This window comes from Mycteria americana, chromosome 7 (genome assembly GCF_035582795.1).
Source record: "Mycteria americana isolate JAX WOST 10 ecotype Jacksonville Zoo and Gardens chromosome 7, USCA_MyAme_1.0, whole genome shotgun sequence".
Lineage (NCBI taxonomy): Eukaryota > Metazoa > Chordata > Aves > Ciconiiformes > Ciconiidae > Mycteria > Mycteria americana.
This window is the reverse complement of record NC_134371.1, coordinates 18,419,373-18,445,124: the sequence shown is the minus strand read 5'-3', so window position 1 is coordinate 18,445,124 and position 25,752 is coordinate 18,419,373. Positions and strand designations below refer to the sequence as shown.

Here is a 25,752-nt window from a genome sequence, read left to right as displayed (position 1 = left end):
GGCTGGAGATATGGAGAGTTCTTAGCAGAGCTCACCTACCTCAGGCAAAGTAAAGTGCAAGTGCAGCTCGGTCACATATGGATCACACTCAACCAGTTAAAGATGCTCTTTTTCTTTCCTTTTCCTCCTCAACTTGGGAAGAGCTGCCTTCTTCCAGTTTGCTACTCCAGATATCCACAGTTATTCAAAATTAATACTAACCCATGAAAATCTGTTCTTGGTGTCAATTTAGTTATTTAAGAAATAATTTCTTCATAAGGCAGCTCACTTAGAAGTTTGTTGTTATAAATCAGTGTGAATTAAGTTTACAGGACAACTATGATAAACTTTCCAAAATTAACTGTAAAACAACTCGTTTATGTACCAACCCTACTAGCTCCCATGTAACCTCAAATGTTACATACCTATGTACATTAATATCACTAAATTTGCTTCAGTTAACTAATGTTATAAATTTGATCAGGAACAACCTTTAAAAATCTCATCTAACTTACCTGTGATGTAGCCTTCTAAAGCTTTTGGCACCAGGGATTTTGCAGTTCTTAGGTCCTCAGCTGAGCATTTGCCTGCCTCAAGCCCAAAGGACATTCCCATTCTCTTCAGCACCTCAGTGTCATCATGAATCTCAAAAGTGTTATCGAAATTAAAGAGGTATTCAAATCTGCATGTAAAAAGCCAAAGTGAGATGGTTTTGAAAAGAGCACAGCTATGATTTTTTTGCCTGTTTTTCCTTTTTTTTTTTGGTATGCACTGAGGTAAGTGTCTAGATTCTTCATTATCTGTAAAGGGTCCTTAAGGGGGGGGCGGGGGGGAAGTGCAGCAAATGCTTTTTCTCTTTTGCTTCTGTGACTGGTGTGCCTACAGGGTTTAAAATGGCACTCTCTCAATTAAAGTAACTTCACCACTGCAGGAAGAAAGACTAAAGTTTTCTACCTCATTAAGCAGATTCAAAGGGGAAGAGGGAGGCCTTACTGAACATGAACCTTCACTTGTACTGAATCCAATACTTTTAAAGGTCACCTGCAGCCCTGTCACCAAAATAACTATTTTGGTTTTGCTTCTTTTACATTCCACTTTCTGTTCTAGTGTGCAACACTCCTCCTGTGAACTGCCTATCTACCTTGGTATAACTTCGCTTTTTTGGATGCATTTGGATGCAGCTAGCAAAGCAGTCTGTTCAGTCCTGTATGTTCACAACTGACCATTTCTGCTGCAGGACTCTCAAAATGGTTTTCATTCCATATAAAAGTGGAAATAGTGATATAAACTTAATATAGCTTTAAGAAAAGCAGGGGCATCTAGACTGGCCTTATGCTATGATCACAGGCTATTAAAAGGCTGGACAGCACTGGTCCAGGGATTACAATATAAGGCTAGTTCCCAGTACCTCATCTTCTGCTGACAAAACCTTTATCCCTAGAAAAGCAACCCATCCATGAGGTACGATCTTTAAAAGATGATTCACTGGTGGGTCTTCCGTTAGCTCTCCAAGCTTTTGTCACGTGGATTTTCTTGACAGGTTTTTTTTTTAATACTCATTTTCTTACACCTGATCCAATAAGTTTGGAAAAGTTACATCTTTTGTGCCTATACACAAAATTTTCATCTAGAAATCTACAGACTTTGTACTAGGTGTAACTGTCAGTTACAGGCATCATTTCTTTTGTGACTCATACGGTATTACTTGTAAAACCCATTGTTTATGCAGCTGTATTTATTTAAGCGTAACCACATTATAAGGGAAAATAAGACGTGTCACTATACCCTTAATTGGTACAATTGCATTCCTACTACCTAGACTGGTGCAGCTAAAGTAATGTAACTATGTTTACACAAACAGGGGATGGGAGACCAGTGCCATACCAAGTTACTACCACCAAGCTGTGTAGTTAACTAAGTAATAACTGAATTCAGCTTTTATGGTACAGGATTAAAGGCTGTATTTATTGATAGCTCTGCATTTCTCCTCCCATGTGTTGTGGTCAAATGCTGGATGCTAGAAAGGAGCGTAACTCCTCCCCCCCCCCCCCCCCCCCCAAGTTTCCAAACAAACAAACTTACAGTAATATTCCTCCAGTATAGTTTCTAGCAACCTGCAGCTTCTGACATAGGAAGTCCCTACACTTCTACCTTTGCCGTTAATAGCTATTTGAGGGTTTTCTTTCAGGCACTTGACATGACCCCTTTTTGAACTTATGTAAACTTTTGGCATGAACAACATCAAATGCTATGATTTGTGCAGACTAACTGTTACAAAACCACTTACATTCTTTTTCTCTAGAACCTGTCACCTGGTATCTTCTCTTAATGTCTCTTAATTTTAACTTTAATAAGCAACTGTGTACAGCTGTTCTCTATGCACATTCCCCATGTCATCTGTGATTTTATAGACACCTGGAAATCCACTGTCCTCTCTTTTCTAGGCCAAAGAGTCCTTCTGTGAAAGCCTTTTCATAGCTTCAGGCATTCTTGATGCTCTCCTGTGTCTCCCTCCTGGTTATGCTATACTCTCCAAGAACAAGACAGCATATAGTATTCCAGATATAAAAGCACTACAAGTACCTAGTTTTACATTGTATTTCTTACTGTTTTTCCTAGTAATTCCCAGCATTATTCTGGCCGTTATTGAGAAATCAACTTTTCTTCTCATAGAATGATCTACTGGGCTACCATCTTACTATTCAGGGTTAAGGCCTAGAGGCCAGTACTGAGTATGCAAAGCTTGGGTACAGTTCCTGTCCCTTTCCCGTGGTAAGTGCAAATTTGACCAACAATGAATTTAATCTGGATTTTCCGCTCTTGCAGGCAATTTCTTCTCTAAGGGTACAAGAGCCTACTTCCTACGTGTTCCTCTAATGTGTAGCATTGTATCTGCAATGGCAAAATCATCTGCATTTCCTATTAGAGATGTTCTAATTTTCCAAGTTTCTGATACATCTATTGTGTCTGAATGCTTGTTTAAAATTAGGTATTCTGGTTCCTTTTTTTTTTCCTTTTCCCTAAGACCTACAGCATTTATACAGAAGGACCATATACACTAAATAAATTTTTCCTGTTCAGGTGCCTCATCTTTTCAACATAATTTTTAACTTCTTCCTTTTTATCTGAAGACTCTGCTTTTCTTTACTCCCAACTTCAGAAATGTCATTCTCAGTATGCTGCTTGGCACCAGTCCGCCTTCTCAAACTCTAAACAAAACTTGCCCAATAACCTCTTTATTTTACATGTGAGAAATTTAATTCTGTTTTGGCTAGATAAAGCCTGTTCTTGCATAGGAAAAAACTTAGAAGACACAAACTTATGTTCCCCATGATGCTAAATCCCCCTTATATGTACCATTTTTCCAAGCAATTATTTTCTTTTGGAAGATCCTCTGTAAATACAATTTTGAGTAGCTAATGCTGTGAGCTTATCTGTTCGTTGGACTTTCTAACATCACCTGCTGTTGCATCATAAATACTGACCAACCAATGCTTTATAGAAATGTTACTTGGGAGAAGAAAGGAAAATGGAAGCCCGTTACAACAGTGGGTTATTAACTGAGGTTGAAACCAAGTGAAGGGCAAGCACTCAAGTTGACCCGTAATGGGGTTAGGCAGCGCAAATAGTCTCCAATAAACTACAGAATTTGAATTCTCCAAACTGAGTGACCACTTTTGCCAACTGCCTTATTTAGCAGTGTAACAGTGGTTTAAACACTAGCAGTTTCTGGCACTGTTTATCTACATACTGCTGCTGCCACTAATCAGTTGCACAAATAACCGCCACAGTGGAAAGCTTGTTTAATTTGGGTTGTACACTTAATGATCTCCAGATGACAGTAATATTGAAGCTGGGTTATATAAACTGAAATATCAACAACTTAAATAATTTTGGTGTGCTCATTTTTAGTAGTAGTGTTTTCTTGCAGTTTGAGATTGCAGAAGCATGTTACACTTCTCTAGATCCCAAATGCCAGTTTCATCTCTGACAACTTCAAAGCAGGAGTTCTGAAGTTTCAGTATGAAATCGTTCAATTTTTTAATGACTTCAAACCTAAATACAGAGCACTGCTTAAAAGTGCAACTGTATTGTATACCTATAAAATAAGGGCATAGTTAAGCTAAATCAATATTGATCCTAAAATTCCCAACCTGCTGAACTGCAGTGCTGATGGGAGGATTCCAAATCTTTTGTCACAGAATGTATTGGACTTCAGTCCTATTTTCTACAAAAATTCAACTTTTAATAGTATTGCTTTTTTGCATGTTGGTCCCTAGGTTACTAGAGACTGTCTATTTTTGCTGTATGTTAATTGACTTGAAGTTCAGTATGGGATTTGTATACCACAGAGTGAAATCTGTAATCTACAGTATTAAAGCAAAGCCAGCCAGATATTTTCAGCTACTGAACTAGTTGTGATCTGATTAACCTCATACTTGCAGCCCTATTTTCATAGGATGAAGAGCATAAGCACCGAGAAGTATGTAAGTGGAAGATTTTCAGATTAATATAAGCGTGCCACTATAGCGGTTTGCTTACAAAGACAATATTTCAAATTTCTATATAATTTACTTCCTTTTTTTCCTTCAAAGAGCTAGGTGCAACCTTTTTGCTATTAAAAGACACTTTCAAAGTTGTTATTATCACCTCTAGGATGTTACTTTTGTGTTACATGGATCACCTTGTGTTTCTGACTAAATACATTTATGGCATATTAGGAATAAGAATTCAGAAGCACTACCACATGGCTTCATTAAAAGCTAGTGCTGTCCTAGTATATAATTTCATTCTGTTATTTCTCCTGTGCAGTGAATGCTCTTTGAAGTGGCAGTCTGAAGTGCCTTTTACAACAGTGAAAGTCACCCTGTTTTAACTACTGGTTGTAAAGCAGTGTTGACAAACTTATTCCTATTACTACTGCGGTTGCATTAAATATTAAAAAAAAAAAACCAACCCAAAACACCCCCCTGAAGTGACAGCAGCAAATTTAAATACATAATTACTTTTAGTAAACTAGAAAAATTTCTCTCATTTGTTCAAAGAAAAATTCCAGTCCACAAAGAAAATAAAATTCTAAAAATTGCTTCCATAAACACTCACTTATCACTTGATATGCTGCAGTCTATAACTGTTCTTTTGCTAGTGTTGACTATTAAGAAAGGCAGCTGTATTGTTGAGTTCAAAGCTGGAGGGCCTTGATTTTGTTGTTCATTTTGCTGATTTCTTTGTACCAAGTTTTTGAATGCTATTTGCTGTAGAAAGAAAGAAAGAAAAAATGATCACTGACAATAAAAGAGAAGACATCAGTGTTTCCAGAAAGTGGAACTAACTTCATTGCTCTTATTTACCAACTCTCAATACCTCCAGTAATTTTCTGTCAAAAAGTAAGTTGCAGCCTGACTTCCTCTTTGCACTAGTGAAACTCACCAGGAACAGAAGTTAAACACACATTTTTCACACATATACTAAAGGCTATGCCCCCCTCACAATCCCTAGAAAAGAAAGAAGAAAGGAGCAATAAAGCTTGGTGGAGAATGTTTCCCCATTCCTTTTGAAAAGGCACTGGAGTCAGAGGTCTTCTCTGTTATTTTATATGCATAATTACCTCAGACTAGGAGCTAGTTGCACTGAAACAAGAGTTAACAGAAATTACAGCATTCCCCCATTTGCCATGATCCATATTCTCTTCCCCTTCTCATCCATCACCCTCTTTTCTCTCTCAAAAGAGTTAGTTTTGAAATTCTCCTCTGAAAGTTTTTAAACAGGTGCCGTTTGTGACACCACTCGCTCTCTACTGAATTCTTATATCTGACTGCATATGTATGAAAATGTATGTTTTTAGGAAATGTTATTTGAGGGATTGGAAGTCAGTGTACTTACCCACGTTGAGGCACTATTTATTCCACTTAAGGGGAAGATAGACAGACAGAATCCCAAAGGACTGGTAAACCATTTGACAATGACAACATAATCAAGGAAATAATGACAGTTGTGGATAGTAAGGGAGTGCAACTCTGTCATTTTCAGACTAATAGTTAAGAGGGTCCGAGTTGCCTTATTTTCACCAGGATAATTTCATGTTACTCTTAAAGAAGCTGCCAATGTATTAGGTCAGACAGATAGAATCAGAATTGTGCCCTAAGCAGAGAAACAGTTTTTGGTGATGAAAAAAAGGAGAAGCATCAGATATTTAAAAGTTTCAGTGCAGATCTAATTACATGAAAATTGTATCAATATAGTTACACCAGGAAAAAAAATATAGCCTTATTGCCTGTAACCTCATAAAAAAGTTTGATTGCATTTAAATTACTCAAAGTCTGCACTGACCAAAACACTTAAGAATGCTCATAACTGTATTTATAAAATGTTACTTTATAAGCAAAGATGCATTTGAAATATATAAAAGCCAAAACTCAAGTCATCTCAAAGGTGCATGTCAGAATGTAAAAGAGCTGGATTTGCCAGCCTTCCATTCTTAGGATCCAGAAATGTGTATCTCCCCCAAAACAACTCTGTATATATTTACACAAGTTCAGTTGTAAATTTCATAGCCTAGAATCAAAGAGAAAATTTCTGGTTAAGAACTACTCATAGAAGGTAACTCTGGGGAGACTTGGAGTCAACAAAGGGGACTCATGAGTTGTTCCCATTCCCGTTAATGTTGACAAAGCTTCAGCAGAACACTTGCAAAAGCTTGTGGCACACAGATGCAGCATGCTGTTTTACAATAGGTAAAAATGAACCAGAAAGTGAGGGTAAGAGGTCCCCCTACTAGAATCCAGAAAAGTCACAAGCGTGAAACTCCTCCCTAGTGTATCATTCATAGCTGCTAAATAAATCTAGAAAGAACTTCCTAAGTTCTAACATGTCGGCTTGGCACTTGATAATTTCATTTATAGAAAAAATAATTAACATTAAATATACCTGCAGCAGCAGTTCTTGTAGTTGGGCTCGCTTCTGTTTTATCCTTTCAATCCGCTTCTGTTTTTCTATCTTAAAATATAAATGTAAATGCATCAAGATAATTACTTAGTTACCTTGTCTGTTCCATTGTGCCAAACTGAACAGGCTTTAGAGCTACATCAGTGTGCTAGCACCATTACAAAAATCCATACTTTCTTTGTAAACGGTGGTGAGTTCCACGGCACTGTAAGTAAATTGCACAAGTCTTTTTGGCCCTACCCGTTTGCCATATATGTTCTTTTTCAAACAGACTAATCACATAGTCACACGAGTTTCTCCATAAAGCAGGTTTGACAAACTGTAATTTATTTGTCAACAATTTTAACTTCCATAAAGAATCAGTTATTACAAGAAACTGTATTACTTCCCCACCCATTCCTCCTCTTTTGTATTGTGCACTGAGTGCTGATTAGCACCAAATTAAGGGGTGCTTTGGAGTGTTTTTTTTTTCCTCCTGCCCTCCACTCTTTTGGAATTGCGCACATCCCTTCCACCGTCCTCCTGGCTGCAAGGTACTAGACGTAAATGTGTGGAGACTGGGCTCAGGATCATCACCTGCATCTTTCCAGTGACCTCCACTTTTTGTTTGGACTACTCGTTTGAGACTTGATTAAACTAACAAGATTTCAGCAACAAAAAGGGGGTAGCGGTAACATTTTCTATGTGAGCACAGAATCCACTTCTGGCAACAGTTCTGTTAATGCCAGTTTACGGGGCAAAGCTATCTTCAACCTAGATTATGCAGTGTTTGGGACAGCAATAGTACTGGATGCCTACTGACACTGCAGATACAACCAACAGTATTTTAAATAGTGTTCTAGGGCAACACTAAAGAATTGGACAGTAGTCATCATGTTTAAAAGGTATTTTTCCTCATCATCCTGTTGGTGCCAGCACTGTATCACTGCTCCCAAAAATATTAAACTCTTAAATTACCTTTTCATTCAACCACTGAAACTAAATGATGCAGTCTTTTAAAATTTAGCTGGCCTAAACCCCCAATTTTATTTACAACGTTGCTTTGTGGTGGTTCCCCCTACACGCGCTTCGTTTAAAATGCTTCCTTCAGAGCACAGTAGATGACTTTGCTGGGACAAATACGTAACTCTTAAACCCAATAAACAGTACAGATAAAATTTAGACATGGTTTCCATATAACAAGCTTTTTTGTACTGATTTCTCATTTTTGTACTGGTAATCTTATTATGGAATTACACTGTAAAAAGAGGTGGCACTTTATACAGCTTTAAAAGCAAAATTAATTCTGATTTTCACACCATGAAAATGCAGCTTTATTTTCTATTCTTTTCTATTATATCATAGGAAGCAACATTTTAAGAAAATATGCCTGGCTTCCATTTTGTGCATATGTAATTAGACTGAATAGCATATGATCACTGTAGATGACACAATGAAATTCAAGTTCTGTATTTGTAACAATAACCTATACTGAAGATAATGCATTCACATGAATGCATGTATAATGTAGATTTATCTGTAATTTAAAAAAAAAAGAGAATCCTGGAGTATAATGATTAAGCATATGCATACTCCTTTGGTGGATGTATTTTGCAAGTTGCTGTAACAGACAAGGATAGTAAAAGCTTTTTTCTCATCACATCTAGAAAGACAATTGATGTAAATGAACCTGCACAAAAAAATTTGTTCTGTACTGGAGAGGCACCCCACCCACCTTTAAAGATATTTAATATCACAAGTATCACAAGTATAATACATATTAAGATGTATTTACAGACAGTCATTACAGCACTCTGCAGTAAATAGAGCAACTTGTGGTTTTTATTTATAGAGCATTTGGCCTGAAGGACAAGCAACATTTGTGCATATAAATTCTGGCATCCCTGCAAAAACATGGTAACTCTTAGCCTGCTGGAAAAATAATGGAAATAACCAGTAAGTGAAACTTCATGTTTTTTCCCCTGCCAGTTCACAACTAGTATTTGACATCCTAGCAGGAATTATTTTTCAATTTAATTTCCTTTGAATGGCATATCCAAGTACAGACATTAATAGAAAATTGGTCTTCTTTCAAATGCATACCATTTTGTAAGCATAACTGCATGATAAATTCTTTCGACTTTCTTCTGGTTAATTCAGGCTACTACAGACTTTAATCTTAAAAGTAATCCTTGATTTAATCAATGTCCATTTTTGTAAAGTAAGCAGTTTTTTTTTAAACTTCATGTAGTGTATACTAAATAAAACCAAACTAAGCATACATAAACATATCCTTTCGGTTTATTCAAATATCAGAAGTTGTATTTTCATAGTGTGCAGGAATCAAAACCAGTTCGGTTCAAACTGAGAAAAAAAAACCTCTTCTAAAGTAGAGCAGCTCTATTATCACAACCTGTGAACTATCCAGAATTTCCCATCTACCTCACTTTACCTCTAGATTCTGACATTCCTGAGCTGAGTTTGTAGGAAGGCCGATCCATCTGATTTCCTTCTTCTCCTTTGAAATTATGTTCATTGCCATCAGGACATTAAGGGCATCGTAAACTCTCCGTCTAATATTTTTCTGATCATAAGCCTGCTAAGAAAACAATGCAGCATTAATTACAACAAAAGAATTCAAAAAGGAAAACAAGATTGAACACATCCTTCATAGAGATATGTAGAAGATAAAAAGTCAAAATGGCAGTTCAAGTTAGAGTGGTATTAAAACATGATGCCTTCATCTGTGCTACTACCTGGATACCACATGAGCATGTTTGGTTGCAAACGGAAGTTTCAGACCTGCGTGAAGCCTGAAGCCTCTGTGCAGCAAATTCCCATCGTGGCAAGCCTGTTACAGTTGAAAAGCCTGACAAGACCACATATGGTGGGTACCAGAGTAGCCTTTTTTAAAAGATAATTCTTTTGGCAGACTTCTCTATTTTGTTCATAATTTAGAGGGAGTTCAATTCTTCATTTTAATTCTGTATTTTTAAATTTCAGAGGGTAAGTCTTTATATTTGGGAAGTAGTTAAGTAAGTGAAGGAAAGTATGGAGTGTGGCAGGACAGTGCAGAAACAGAAGGGACAGAATTTCATTATAAACCAGACAATTTTGTAATGGTATAACAAATTTCAACTCATATTTGCTTACCGAATCTGTAGCTAGGTGGCTGTTAGAATTTGTGAATTCTGAAACCAGCTCATCAGCGACTTCATTGTATGAAGTTGTTCCTTTACGTTGAACTTTTTCACATACTTTCATTGAAAAATGCCTCAGACCCTTCCCATTTTTATCTCCTTTTTTGCTTCTTTTACTGGAAGGATAAAAGTAATTATTTTAATACATTGAATGTTAATAAGCTACTTTGTTACACAGCAAATATCTAGCTTTTGCAACAGGAATCAGGACTCATGACATTATGTACTACCTAAATGAAAAATAAAACTGTTCTGCTCTCTTTGAATCAGTTTCTTGTTTCTTACAAATTAGCAAAAAAGTACACTGGAGCCCTTTGCCCTTTCTTGGTGATTTCTACATTGATAGTATTTGAACACATGCTACTGGGCAGATGCTTAAAAAAATGGATTTGTAATTCATCTCCAGGTAGTTTCACAAAAGAGCAACCAAAAAAAACGGGAAAACCTCACACGGTGTTTATGTGCCTGGAAGCCAGATGATTTACAGGGAACTCTCATGTTTGTGCTTAAAATAGAAAGGCTCAGACATCCCTATTTACAATAGAGCAGAAGATACCTTAATTCTCCTAACAACCAAGTTTAATATCTGTGCCATCATAGTTAAGGCTGAGATACAATAATCTCTTTTGTGGAGAGTAAGCACATATTCATTGGTTTTTATGGTGCCAAATTAATAACTGGCAACTCTCAGGGTTATTTTCCATTCACTTTCTTCCTCCAGAAAAGCAAGAGCTTAGATAATGGTAACGGAAAAAACAGGAGCAATTGGTTTTATCACACAAGCTGGATTTGGATGCATTATTTCAAGAGAAGCCTTTCAAAAGCTCAGCTGTGTTGCTTTTTTTTTTTTAATTACAGTTGTACAAGTTGGTTTGATAATATGTTTCGGGGAGCTCTATTATTTTACAGAAAAAGGCCTAGTTCTGTCAACAGTAACAAGTTAAGGAAAACATTAAAATACAAGAATGCTTTTCAAAATTTTGAATCTATTTAAGAAAACAGAACACTGGAAAGAAGGACAGAAGAAAAGAAAGAGTGGAAAGGAACACCAGAAGATTTTAAAAAACCCAGCACTCTAATCCCTACGCAGTTATTCAATTGGAGTAACCCCTGACAGGTAAACAAATAAAACCACCTTGAATGCATTCAAAGAAGTTTTGGAAGCAAAGGAAAAGATCATCTGTTTACAAGTATTTGTCACGTTGAAAACTAGAACAATCCTGTTTCTGAAGATGTGTTGTGTTTGTTTTTCACAACTCCCAGTATCATCTGTAACAGCAAATGTATTTATCAGGAAGTGATAAAGCAAAGAGTAATGAATTATAACTACAAGGAGTAACATACAACATAGCTTTTACGTGGAGGAGTGAAAACTGCTGAAAGTGCGAACTGGACACCCATCTCTCTGAAGGGCAGATCTGAAGAAGTAAAACAGGTATGACCGTATACGTTATACATGTTCAATAATACTCACCTTTCTGAAAAATCTGATTCTATAAATTCTCGAGTCCGCTTTCTGTCCCTAAGAAAAGATAATTCAAACTTAGATGAAAATAACATTCTGTATTTAGACCAACAAAATCAATGCATTTGGGGCCTGGCTGGGTACTAATGTATGCTGTTACATTTTTACTGAAAGGGGAAAATAGCACACACACAGCTTGACAAAATTTGAGAGAAGGTGGTTAGGACTTTGGAGGTTGTCTGAGCTCATTGCCAGACAAGTTCTGTTCCCAATTTTACCATGCTTTGCCTGTATGATTTTAGGGAATTCACTTCATCTGGAACTGTAGGAAGTGCTGATGTGAGCCAGATAACCAAATCCCATCAAAAAGGAGAAGCTGGGCTCCTTTGAAAATTCCCATTTAAAATTCCTCCATGTGGAAGCAAAATGCCTTTAAACAGCACATAAGATATATCCTGTATTTTCAGGACATTGAATGTTTTGGTATCTTTAAAGAAAAAACAAGGTAATACACTAAACAAGTTCATATTAGAGCTGATGCATAGAGCTGACAAGAGATAGTCTGAAGAAGTAGTTGACATGAATTTTGCACAGGAGTAGCAGTCACCAATCATTGCTGGTTTCCTTATCGTTCTGCTTATTAGCTACAGCAAGCAGACTTCAGAAGTTGTATTCCAAACCTGTCTTTTATTCTTGCAGCTGATACAATGCACATTGGTTGAGAACCATCGGTAAATTACTTCACATTGTTACCCTGCAGTTACAAAACCAGGGCTCACAGCAGATACTTACACAGCTAAAAACCTGACAATGTTATGAAGGGAGCCGAACAAAAACGATGGATTTGAAGATCTGTGCCATGAAAGCCTGCATATATTTGGTCGTGCGATCCAGAACCCATCAGCAGATGTCTTCCTCAGCAGCAACAGCGGGAATTTTGTCTTGGGCAATCCCTGTCCATGGTGCTTAACTGCTCACACTGCGCAAATGGGGGTCTGAATGCAGCAGAGCTGGGGTGGGGGCTGGAATGGCAGTGGCTGGAGAACTGTCCCCTGGTCTGTAAGCCAGGCTGAGAGAGGTTGTATGGAGTCCTGAGAATGAGTATGCTCTTGTCTCATTTGATTTTGGAAACAATTTGGAATCTGTGATGAGGAGTAATCAATGGGTAAAGCAAGGAGCAAGGACTTGCAATCCTCTGGAATCGTCTTCAGCAAGGGCTCACCGCTTAGGTTCAGCAATACCACAGACCCTTCCTCACCTCTGTTCTTCAGCTGAAAATATGACGTATGGACTTCTGCAGGGATCAATACTGACCGCCCAGTCTGGAGAACATCTTGCTCCTTTTTATCGGCGAAACAATAGTTAGGCTCATTGGAAATACTGTGCCTAGATTTTGACAGTATACAAACAGAAGGATGGTGCTTCTCCTTGCTGGTGGTGGTTGATGCACTGCAGCTTCAGAATTCCCAGATTCTCTCTGGGAATTCCATCACCTGGGTTTGGATGAAGCTTAAGAAAGCTAATGGGCATTGATTCTCTGTTTTAGCAAGTGGTGCACGGACATTAGCTTTTCCCTCCTCTGGGTACTGACAGAACTTCTGCCTGGCCTCCACATTTCACAAAATTTGCAGAAACAAAGTAATCTTTGACAACTCCTTTTTCAAATAAAATCAGAACTAAGTGGATTCAAAAGGTATTTGAGGAGATAAACACATACTCAGCAAAAAAATCAAGCTTAAGAACTGCTCAGCCAGGCATGCAGTTTATTGACTCTGTGGTGGGAATATAGTGACTGGGAAGTACAAGCCTATGACAGTCCTTGCTTACAGAATAGAATGAAGAAAGTCAAGGTACAAACATTATACTCTCATTTCTGCCATGTCCCAGATGCTCCATTTTCCCACCTCTAAAGCTGGAAAGCTACTACTGACATTCATCACCTGTTTAGAAAAATTAACCCAGATAAGGAAATAAATTACTTTTTAATTTTCAGAGGCAAAGCACTACGTCTGTCTTGAGACAGATAAGCTCAGCAGTACCGGTATTTAAAAAAAAAAAAAAATAAAAAAAAATCACAAAATACTGTAAAGACCAGATTTCCTTAGAAGAAATAAAGATAGTCATGTTACTCTGGAGTACCTCAGAACCCCATGAAAATGTATTGCTACTGTCAAATAGTAATAAAAATACAACATTGATTACATTAAAAATTTTCCATGACAGCTTTACCTTGAAGTGTTTTTGACAGTCTCTCCCCCCGTTGGCACCTGCTGATATGCTCAACAGCAAAGCTACTTGGATATACCATGAACTTATGGAAAAAAAAAATAAAGGCTTCTTTTAACAGGACTCATGAATTTGTGACTCTCCATTTTCACAAAGAAACAGACACTGCCATAAAACAGAATTAAAAAAGACGGTGAAGTGACTGGTGCTTGTACTTCCGTGTTCACATGCTCCAGACGTCAAAAGTGCATAATAGGCTAAAGAGCATACTCCTTTTAGTTGTGCAAGAGCTAGAAGCCGTAAGCCAATATGTAGATACAACAGTATAAATAAAGGAAAAAATCAGAACAGATCCTCAAATATCTTTAAATAAAACAAAATTCTTACCCTGGGACCCAGCCAGAAGCTTCCGTTATGTGTGTCTGTGTGACCATCGTTGGAGCTGGGTTGTATGGACTCCCAATCAGAACACTTCCTGAATTGGTCAGTCTTTGTGATGTGCTTATGATCTGTGAAATTTAGAAATAAAAAACACATCTCTCAAGAAAACAGAGGTTACCACAGCCCAAAATTCATACTGAGTGTGGTAGTAAGAAAAAAAATAATAATTCAGTACCAGACGCAAGCTGCAGTCAAAATATACAGAAGAGATATCATCAGAAGATCTTCATACATGAAAGTAATTACAATGCTGTTAAGTTTTCTACTAATTGTACCATATTACTGTATTATTCATATGGACAAGATCTAGACAAGTAGAAATAATTACTAGGTATGGCAGATAGGATCTGTACCTATATACATCTAATTGTTTCTTTGAGAGTACGTCTAGGCAATTTCTTGAGCGCTGCAATCAATAAAACCTCCTTTCCAATGGATTTGTCTCTTGCAATTGTCTGTCTTTAGTACCAAAGAGCTGCAGGCAAAGTATTACCTGGAGTTTCTAGCATTCACAAGATCTCAAGGCATTCCAGCAAGCTAACAATACAAGATTGTACCTATGGAATTAAATGTAAAGTCTGTACAGTATAGATAGAATTTACATTTATTAAAACCCAGTGTAATTGTATGTACAATGGTTGTTAACACTAAGACACCTGGTCTCAACTTTTAAATCACATCTAAGTTCATTCTTTAAAGTAGGTCACTAGAAGAATGTAGATAGTATTTAAAAATGAAACAGTATTAATTAGCTAATCTTTAAAATAAAACACATGTTAAATTGTTTTGATTCCAGTATGGTAAGATTCAGACCAAAGCTTCTTGGACAATGCTTTTTACTCATATACCTTATTTTGCTTTTTTAAACTTTATTTTACTTTACTCCATTTGTTAGTGATATTTTGAGTACCTACTATATTAAACTTTGTAGTTTCCTTTACTACTTAACTTACCCAACACCCATGTAAGTATAAGGCAGATACTTTGTTTGGTATCCATCAATGTTGTTTAAACAAGTAGAAAAAATGGTATCTGAAGAATTTCCCATTTCCTTAGCTCACTGAGCATTACTTCACATCCCTCCTGACACCACACCGTGATTATGTTATGTATTTTTTATCTTAAAGACCTAAATTTAATCTCATTTATTTTTGCAAGCAGATAGCTTGACAAAAACAAGTGAAAACAGAAATTTAGGAAAACCAAAACACAGGTACAAGTTAGATATTTACTGGTTGATACTGGAGAACAAAAGATCCCTGGCTGGCTGCTTTACACACTGTGTGCAGGCACAAGAAAGGTATCAACTTCTATCAACTTACTGCTACATTGGCTTAAAGTCAGAAACATTTTGTGATAGAATGATTAATTTTTAAAAGCTTGCTTAAGTTCAGCACTGGTGTAACACCAGCATGTAGGTGAGAATCAGCAATGCAATATTTCAATTAAACATCGATCCAATCCAGTAACTTTTTATATCCATTTCTTGCAAGACTATAAATAGCGTTTATTTGCAGTAAGCACATGGTTCTGCCAGCATATGGCAGACACATGCCAGGGAGAAAAGATTTTAAGTATGTTGCATACTGAAACGCATTTCACCACCTTCCACCCTCTCTGCGGTTTCACATTGCTCTACTGATGTCTTGCAAATCACAGATCAAATGTGTCATAAAAGAGTATTTTATGTCCCATCTCCTCATAACTTTCGTGTGACGACCACTACAATAAACGGAGGTGAGGAGATCACGTGCGGGTGCTGCCAAGACCGACTCGTCCCGTGTCCTTCCGTCCCTTGGTGCCACCTGCTGGAGAGGGACACCGGCGGCACACGCTCCCTGGGCAGACCCTCCCACGGCGGCCCGCGCTCGGGCAGCGCCCTGGTGGATGGGCACTGGCAGGCGGTAGTCGCACAAGGACGAAAACCCACCTCTCTGCAGCTTGTCCTTACAGCTGCAAGTTCTTGGATGCAGGGACACAGATGTCACGGGTACACAAATCGGTGATATTTCAGTGTCACTTTTAAATTTACTGTTGAATGTTTGCTTTCACAAAAAATGCTACACTGAGTATTTTCAGAGGACTAATTCCATCTTCTCTTAACAGCAAACATTTTTCTACTGTGCCTGAAGTAAGCACATAAATTCACTGCATAGCATAAAAAAGAAAAAGAAAACCTCACCCTAATTTAGCAAATAGAGCATCTGTAGGATGTGTTAAATCCCTGTAATTAAGTACTAACATTTTATCAATAATACTCATGCTGTTAAACTTACACGTACAGACTGAACCTGAGGAAACTGTAACAAACACCCATACACAAGAATCCAGCCCACACATTGTGCTGATTTCACCGATACCCAGCCGCACCCCAAGGGATCCAGACCAGTGCTCGCTGTTCAGCCAACAGCCCACACCACAGATCCTGGGGGCTGTGTGCTTGTGTGGAGGGCCTGGAGCAGCCGCAAGGGCTGTAACCTACAGTGGTTAAATAAAGCCAAAAACCCCTCATGGCAGCAGGATGTTGCTAACACAGATGAGATGCCAAAGGAGTGTTAACATTCCCACTATTAAGAACTTGTGAACGTTCTCTTTTAAACGGTCTGGGACACAACACAGCCATACACTGGATGTCTTAGGAGACCTGTGTTAATAGCTATTTAATAAGAAAATGCTTTCCCAATGTAGATCTATCCTTGCAAAGCAACAGAATAAAATAATTTTTAAAAAATTAAAATGAGAATAAAAAATAAAAATATATAAAACAAAATGCGTGTCTTGCACCATGCAGTAGCTTTTGCAACTTCTACCTGCTATAGAACCTGAACTGTTAACTAGGGTTCATTTCAACCAAAAGCAGGGCCTTGAGAAGTCACTCGTAAGAGTAGGAACTGCATTAACCGACTACTCTCCCCTCTTCTTGGCTGTTATTTAGTGCACTCACAAAATAAATCGTTTGCAGTAGAACTATTCCAGTGAAATGCTACAGGGCACATGCTCTAGCAATACTTGCATCAGTACCAATGCACCGAGGAACACTAATCTCTGGCAGACAGCCTGTGGCTAGTACTTCAGATGGAGAGCTCCGCACAGTGGAGTATGCAGCTTGGGAAGGCTGGCTGTAATGATTGTGCCCATCTGTCCAACTGGAGTAAAAGCCATTGAAGAACAGTAATAACTTCTGATGTGAAAAACACCCACTGCAATTATTTATAAAACACATTAAATGGTTCTTCTACTCAGGCTAAGTGCTTGGCAAGTAGGCATCAGGTTACTAGAAACAGTTCACTGTGTTGCCTATTTAGTTCTCCAGCCACCAGAAAACCGAAAATTTTTCTCAAAACCAGATCCAAAATCCCTGATAGTAATATACTCTCATATACAGTTATCGTTGACAGGAAAAGACAGTTTTAAGAAGAGCAGTTTCAACGAGTTAAATCTCTAGCGACACATCTGAGACATTTAGCCATTGGCAACGCTGGAGATTCACTGGTGAGAACATGACTCAAAATATTAAGAGTAGCAATAACATTCTTAATGAGATTTTTTTTTTCTTAATACGCTTTTGAGTAATAGTTAAAATGTCAACTGGTAAAGTTGTTTCAATTTCCATTCAAAGCCAGGAAGCCAGGTATTCCCTATGGTCACACAACATTGTTGTTGGGAGTGGCAATTCTGGCATGCCAAGATTGCTGAACTCACAGGTCATCCATCACCTTTCCATCCAGGTGGGGCACATCAGCAGCCTTTGCAGCTGAGGCAGGAAGTGGCAAGTTCCTAGCACTGTTCACAACTTTGTTTTTCATGTTTCCATATTACATCAACAGGAACTCACGCAGCTAGTTACACAAGTTGGCATTACCAGCGTTGCAAAACTTACCATTTGGGGTCCAACATTCACATTGATTGGTCCTAAGGTTTTTGGCAAAATCTTAGTTGGGGAGTTGGTGCTGGAAACTGGTAATGTGATTATTGAAATATTACCTAAAAAGAGCAGTAAAAAGAGAGTTTTCAGTTACTTCCTTAGTAACCTATGAATAACACTTTGGCAAATTCTCACATCATTTTAAAGTTTTAGACTCAGGTTAGCTTTTTTGTCTCGTACACTGCAAACACACCCTCACGTAACAGCCTCCAGACCTTTTAGAAGATGTCACAAGGACACCTCACAAAACTACCCCTTCACTACTTTACCTTTAAAATTACATGTTCGTATTTTATTTCCAGAAACAATTTCTTCTTGCCTAAGACAGAAGAGCACACAGCCTGCCACACCTCAGCATTAGAAGTTAAAATTCATGAGTATACCTCTAGAAAGAAGTCAGCATACAAATCCCATTTATAATCATAAGCACACGTACAAAATCTGTATCTATGTATCTTCATAGCCTTAACCATTCCTCATCTGACTATACTAAAGTATTCTACAAACATCAGTGAAGTAAGCCTACCACAGCCTATGACTGTACAGATGGAGTAAATGCCTTTGCAACTCACCTAAAGTAACAGAGCAGGCAGCTGGACATCAAGATAAAGCCAACCATGCCATCTCTAACCCAGCGTGTTCTCATCCCAAGATGTTTGTCATCTTTGTGACCCCAGACTGCTTATAGATCTAACTCATCCTGCCTTCCCACAGAGAAGCGCAGCTCTATGCTGCGAGACTCACAAATGCTGCTGCTCCTCCTCTATTCCAAATCGTATCTTGTAATCTTGATTAATTCACACCTAATGTCTTAACCAAAACTGTCATGCAGCACTACCATTAGCCCATGAGTGTTCAAACAGTTGTACACAAGCCACTCAAAGCGATGAACGCTTAATTATCTATGGACATTGTGGCAGCAGCAGCTCCTGCCTCTGACAGTTTCAAAGCAAGAGAGCTGGGAATCGATCAGTCAAACACCTCCCTCCATTCTTATGCACAGCCTTATTCAAAATGGGGAATTACAGTGGTGGGTCTGGAGGCAGAATCAAATATAAGGAAGAGCTGCCACTGCCTCGTAATCCACAGAGTCAGCTTGGGTCTAGCTGGGGTCATGAGCTGTAAGGACAAGGATTGGCTTCTCAAGAGCTACTTAGGCTCTCTGGCACTAGCAGACAGAAACTGAAGGCATCCGAGGCGACAGGTTCCTTCAGAACAGTGCAGACACCAGCTCTCACCACTGCCCTGCCCTGCCCTCCTCCTTCCACAGGAGCTGGCTGACATTCAGCTTAGCCCGGATGGTCCCAAGCTGACTCAGTGGTGTTCAACATCTCTGTTCTCTGGTCTTTTCTCATATAACCTGTTCTCCTCCACTGCCCGCTTTTCTCTTCTCACTTGGTCCTGAACCATGGTCTTTTGGTTTTGTTTTGGTTTTGGTTTTGTACACCCATGTTCTGCCATGAGGTAACTGGAAAATCATAAATTCAACAGTGTAACTTCTCTGTAATACAAAGCAGAAGCAACACAATTGAGAGAAAAAGAATACTTAAAAAAGGATCTTCTGTAGCTACAGCACAGAAGTAGAAAAGATGTAGACATACACAAAGTCTCACCTTTATAAAAAATGAACAGAGATATGAGAAATATTTACAATTTGAGACAAGGATGTTCTAACGTTTTGTGTAAATTCCTTTGGCATCTGGAGTAACGCTACTACTTAATATTAATTTTCCAAAAGGCAGATCTGTATCTGAGAACATCTTCAGAAGAAGCTTGCTTCTTCGCTATTCAATAAATTGAATAATTTATTCAGCCCCCTAACTCACCTAGCAAAAAAACTTTATAAAACCCACACACTCCCAAACCCACCCCTGCAGTAAATCCTTGCTCTATTATGAAACACCTTTTGTGAGGTAGTGCCAGAGTGCACAAGACAACAGTAATTCATGATTTACATACACTGTGTTCCCATTTTGAGCTCAAAATAGTTCTCTAAACTGGCCAGTTACTTGTCAATTTTACTTTTGCTATAGGATTTTGCCCAGGATTTGCTAAGCTGTGCTAGCATATTCTCATCAAAACCTAGTCTCCCCTCTCATTGCAGGCTGTGGTCATCAGTGATGTGCCTGTCACTTCCCAGTACTGCTGTAGAAATTCTCCTCTTTTCTGCTGCAGCTGAAACTTTTGACCCCTTTTTCTCCAAGATCAGCTCTCATGCTATTTCTCCTTGCCCCTTTTCTTACCAGGGAAAAGAAATACATTACTTTCTCTGGTGCTGACAACATAAGGTCATGTGGCAAAGTGCAGTAAAATTCTGAAATGTCAGCATTTGGCTTACAGTTCTTACCATAGGGCTACATCACAGGGTTGTCTCCAGTGACACTTCCTGGCCTGCAAGAGGCCCTGTAATGTCACATTTCACGATGTAAGATTGAGACGTGTCAGACTTACATACATCTGTGTCAGTAAGTATTAGCACTGCTGGTGTACAGCTAAATGTACACGTCTACCCACTGTCCCACATCAATCGCTGTGTACACGGTTTGTTTCTTTCTCAACATGTGGCATGTAGATTGTAATCTATTTGCGCTGGCAATAGTTTTTAACATATGTATGCATGTACCTCACCTCGCACACACAAATGCCGACTCTCTGAAAACTGTAGCTTAAAAATACAATACCCATGGCCAAAGCCACACACAACCATCAGATTTACTGCAGCAACCCTGGAAAAAACACTAATTAAGAGCTACTGCTCCAGCGTGCCTTCATTTACAAGGCTATCTAGATAAACGTATACGGTCACCATTAGGGCAACTTTAGGAAATACAAGAGTCATTCAAATTACTTGATCTTGATTTTAAAAAGACAGTTGCCTACATATGACATGTTTAAAAGTCTTTTTGGCTAGAGTTACTGTCAGTAAGAAAGATCGTCATCTTCTAATCTCTACACAAATCCCCCATTTGGCAGCAGCAGCGTCAAAATGATCTTAAGAGCTGATCAAGTTTTCAAAGAAATGTTTCCCTGCCCTGTCCTTCCTTTTAAATGTCTTTATGGGTAAATATAAATATGTGAATGTGTAGACTTTTAAACACAGATAGGATGGAAAGGGAGAGTTTATTTTTATGAGCGAGGTCTCTCTCATCCACCAGTGACAGACAGAAAAAGCAACCAATTTTTCACAATAAGAGGTCATTCTGTGTGTTTGTCAGCAGTTGAAAAAATGGTAAACAAAAAGTTTTATCACTTCTGAATAAAATATTCCCTCCCTCCTGTCTTCTTTTTTTAAAAAATAGTGTCAGAGTCCAGATACTCATGTGACCTCAACTGCTCCAAATATTCAATGGCGGAAACACCACCTCCCCATCTCTTTTCACAGCAAACATGATAGTTGGTTCAGTTAGTTGCTGCAAAAAGTTAATGCATTTCCAAATAGATCACATCAGCACCCCAACCTGAAGAGACAGATTTTGCAGTCAGTATTGCCAGTGTCACTACTCTTCTCTAAACAGAGAAATCAAACTTCCAAGAGCATCCCATCCTGCCAGTGGCCCTTGCATGGGACACAGCTGCCACTGAAAGACCTGGAGCTGTCCAGGACCGGTCCCAGCACAATAAAAACATCACCACCAACTGGAAACTGCCGACACAAGTACCACCAGCTCTGAGAGCAGGCACTTGCTTGCTAAGATGACTAACTGTATTTTACACCAAATTTTCGAGGTTAGTGCACCTCTGTTTGCTGAAGAGCTAGTAATTTCTAAAGTTTTGAAGGCAAGGTAGTATTACAAACCAGCAAGCATCAACAGGAAGAATCTCTTCAAGTCTTATTTATAAAACAGCATTAAAAAGTAGAAGGAGGAAGTAGATGTCACACTGTTTGTAGATCATCTAAAAAATATTCAACAGACTTCTAAAAAACATTCAATGGATTTCTGTATTCAACTTAAAGCAGAAATATCACCGAACTAATTATATGTACTTTATCACATAGCAATTGTAAAGGCTTTAAACATGATCAAATTCCAAACAAATGCCAAGTCTTAATAACACCCATCATTTGGGGACGAAAAAGATTACACTGATTTATGTTCCACTGAAAAACAGCAGTGCGTACAGTGATAAGCTGAACACAATGAGACCCATCAGCCTCCTAGTCACGGTAATCTTATTGCACGGATGAAAAAGGTCAGCAGAGATGGATCAAACTAGAATAATTTGTATAATAATACTCAATTCTTATATAATGTTTCTTGGCAGTACTTTCAAAGCACAAAGGAGGCCAGTGTCATTATTCCCATTTTACCTATGGAAAACCGAGCACATGGGAAAGAAACCCACTTAAAACTCTCACAGAGAGGCTTTAACTGCAATATATATAAAATCACCACAAACTGAGCATGCTCATCACTGATGCAAATTCAAAATAAAAATCTGTCAGTGGACATATGTATGTTTCTCTTAGAACAAAAGCACTTTGCTTCTACATAAATAATTTTTCCATCCCTCAGTCACCACTACTGTTATTTCTCATGGAGAAAAAACAGTGTCGCTGTTCTTTCATATTTAGAAAAACTTTATCACTACATAACTATTATTCTTCCTGGCATTTGCAAAATATTTTTACTTGCATGCACAAAGAAAAATACAGTTTAAATGATCTTCAGCTTCAAGCAGTCACAGAACAAAGTTATTCACGTTTATGTACATGTATGTTCACATACACACACTAACTAACCATCCCACAAGACTAACTTTAAATTGTTATGTGGCATCCTAAATAGCTTAACACAAACAACATGGACTCCTATACAAATATGAAGCAAAAGAGGTTATAGTCATTTTTTCCTATATAACTAAATCTATTAGGTCTGCAGCTTAGTTGCAAAGATAATCAGAAACAATGTCAACCGGAGAATCTATAGAATCTGTCACAGCCAGTTTGAAGGAAACCATAGCTGATGGGAAGCACAGAGCAACCAGCTGGGGTCACACACAATGCGTACATCAACAAAAAAAGTCTTTGAATTTTTAGACAAAACACCAGGGAAGTGCTGGTGATTTGGATTTCATATTCAGAGCTCTGAAACAAATGTCCGCATTTTTTAAAGTGTATCAATGAACAGACATTTTAAATAATACAGCCTGTGGCTTGATGGTAATGGCAAAAAAACCCAGTTCAGAGTTGTGAAATATCGGTAGTCCATGAGGATATTTTGCAATAAAATGTGTGATGTGTCCTCAGGCTCCTCTATTACACTAAAACATAAATTGATCTCCAAGATCAGGCTACAGTATTATAAAAGCATATCGAAAAACTGAATTATTAACATACTATTAGTATCCATATATTTTCTTGGTACACTTCTTAATTTGTTTATTGCACAAACTTACTAGGCTATAAACCTAGCTTTAAAAGATATATATGAAATTAAAGAGATCTGTAGAAAAGAAAATACAAAATGGGGCAGATGGTATTTCAGTGTACTTCAGGCTTACACTGATGAGTACATTTTCAGTCTTTTACTGTTCAATTTGAGACAAAATTCATAGGAGTTAACAGTTATATGAATCTCAAAGTACCACGTGTAAGCCTATTGATAACCAATTCTGTTGTCTTGGTCATTTTAGCAGGTCTCTTCAGGCACACAATGAACTCCCAGTGCTCTTCAGGCCTCGAGCTGGAACCCCCTAAGGCCCTGGTCAGATATTCAGCACACTGCCACTAAAATTAGTTTATGCAGATCTCATCACCAATGCTCATTCCTGTCCGCAAGCCAGCATAGCCACGGCTATGGCTATGCAGTGAACTTGCCTTCTTTTCCTTTGGCGAGGGGGAACAATGGGTATTTTTCAGGTGAATCTGTTCCCAGGTCCGGTGAACTGCTCAGCTACCTACACAGCTATGCTGGCACTAAGCAAAGGAAAATGTTTAAAAGCAGCTGTTAGGTGACCAGAGCCAACTTAACTGGCACTGTTGCCAGACAAGATGTCTATCAAAGCAGGCAAAAGATTACATCACAAGGAAAGGCAGAAAATGGTAAATATGTTAATTTAAAGAAAAAAAAAAGGAAAGAAAAAAAGAGAGACACCTGCCTTACTGCTTCCATTACAGTACCACAGGCGTATGGCAGTCCTGTGCATTGAAAAGTTTCTAAAATGCCAGCCCTATCAGGACTTAGTAAAAATTAGGTACTGCATAAAAAAAGACGTATTGAAACAAAGTTCATTGTGAAGTTGGATTAAAAGTTAAGATTCCCACCCAAAGCAATCCGGCTTGCAATTTGATCTGATTAAGGGATCCTCCCCTCATGGAGCCTGTTGCAAGACTGGTGGTCTAGAGCTGGACTCCCTTTTCCATTCACAGCAATAAACAGAGAATGCCATGTGAATTCATAAAATGTAAGAATATAGTAACAAAAAAGTATTAGCCAAGGACAGTACTCCAAAACTATTGTGTTAGTCTACATTATATATTTTAAGATAAGAATCAAATAGGTCACTCATAGTCAACCAGTTGAAAACTGTTGCTTCTTCCTTCCACACCCTATTAACTAATAACTGTCAACTCACTGTTCATAGACAAAAGTGGATCAGTACCCAGTGTCTTCACTTGGATACAGACACAGTGGGTCAGTTGTTTAAGAGGCAAACAGAATGATTAATCTGTGAAATAAACTCATTTTTTATGTGCAAGAGTATTCCCCATGAAAGATAACAAAATATGGTTTCAGTAACTTTTATAATTTTTTTTACAGGCATTTACAAATTTAGAGTTCTTTAGATTTTCAGGTCATTATCTATTGAAAATTAAGCTTGTGCTTCAGGTGACTTCTCTGTGTATTGAATTGATCTGATTTACTTTTGGGAATATCCCTTACTTGCAGGTCATGTACGTCAAGTACTTTTAAAATAAGCTAAAAGCATGCCAAAATGAGACCTTGGAAACAGTGTAATTAAAAATGCAACCTATCAAACACAAATTAATCCTTACTAGATTTTTTTCCATTTATATCAGATATATTACCTCTTCATTCCTACCAGCAGCTATGAGTTTTGAATGAAACAGCCTTGTTACACGAGACATCTTGTTTTTTTCGGAAACAAATTCTCACTGGGTGTTTTCCAGCTCAAAGTCTGGTAAGAATTTTTTTCCCCAAAACCAAGCCTTCCTGATAATTTCTACTGATTTTGCTGCTGTTTTTGTTGTAACTGTAATAATTCTGATAAACCCCCAACTTCTTAAGTTTATGAAAAGCATTAACTCATATCTAGCCCCTTCCCCCAACCCTAAACTAACTATTCTTGGTAAAATTTGTACTGAACAAGCAAAGTTACAAGAATCTGCAGACAGAATCACAGAATGGTTGGGAGGAACCTTTGGAGGTCATCTTGTCCAAACCCCCCTGCTCAAGCACGGTCAGCCAGAGCAGGCTGTGCAATACCATGTCCAGGCGGCTTCTGAATATCTCCAAGGATGGAGATTCTACAACCTCTCTGGGCAACCTGTGCCAGTGGCCGGTCACCCTTGCAGTAAAAAAAAAAAAGTGTTTCCTGATGTTCAGAGAAAACGTCCTGTGTTTCAGCCT

General features: G+C 38.2%; 1 protein-coding gene and 1 long non-coding RNA gene across 8 annotated transcripts in view; one reads left to right on the top strand and one right to left on the bottom strand.

The window, feature by feature from the left end:
• Nucleotides 1-25,752, bottom strand: part of TFDP2 (transcription factor Dp-2) — a 64,518-nt gene that overhangs the window by 14,111 nt on the left and 24,655 nt on the right. For 5 of the 7 annotated variants that reach the window (XM_075507246.1, XM_075507245.1, XM_075507247.1 and 2 more), the window contains 8 exons: nucleotides 18,116-18,219; nucleotides 14,182-14,303; nucleotides 11,578-11,625; nucleotides 10,057-10,219; nucleotides 9,356-9,502; nucleotides 6,907-6,975; nucleotides 5,083-5,234; nucleotides 495-661 (listed from right to left, as the gene is read on the bottom strand). In XM_075507246.1, the coding sequence (XP_075363361.1) occupies nucleotides 495-661; nucleotides 5,083-5,234; nucleotides 6,907-6,975; nucleotides 9,356-9,502; nucleotides 10,057-10,219; nucleotides 11,578-11,625; nucleotides 14,182-14,303; nucleotides 18,116-18,219 (972 nt within the window). Of the gene's footprint in view, nucleotides 1-494; nucleotides 662-5,082; nucleotides 5,235-6,906; nucleotides 6,976-9,355; nucleotides 9,503-10,056; nucleotides 10,220-11,577; nucleotides 11,626-14,181; nucleotides 14,304-18,115; nucleotides 18,220-24,425; nucleotides 24,566-25,752 lie in introns of those variants that run through there. The other 2 variants (XM_075507250.1, XM_075507248.1) reach the window with 2 other exon arrangements.
• LOC142412303 (uncharacterized) lies at nucleotides 10,911-14,198 on the top strand. The gene is made up of 3 exons (XR_012776455.1): nucleotides 10,911-11,220; nucleotides 11,367-11,538; nucleotides 12,268-14,198. It is a non-coding gene; the product is annotated as an uncharacterized LOC142412303 (long non-coding RNA).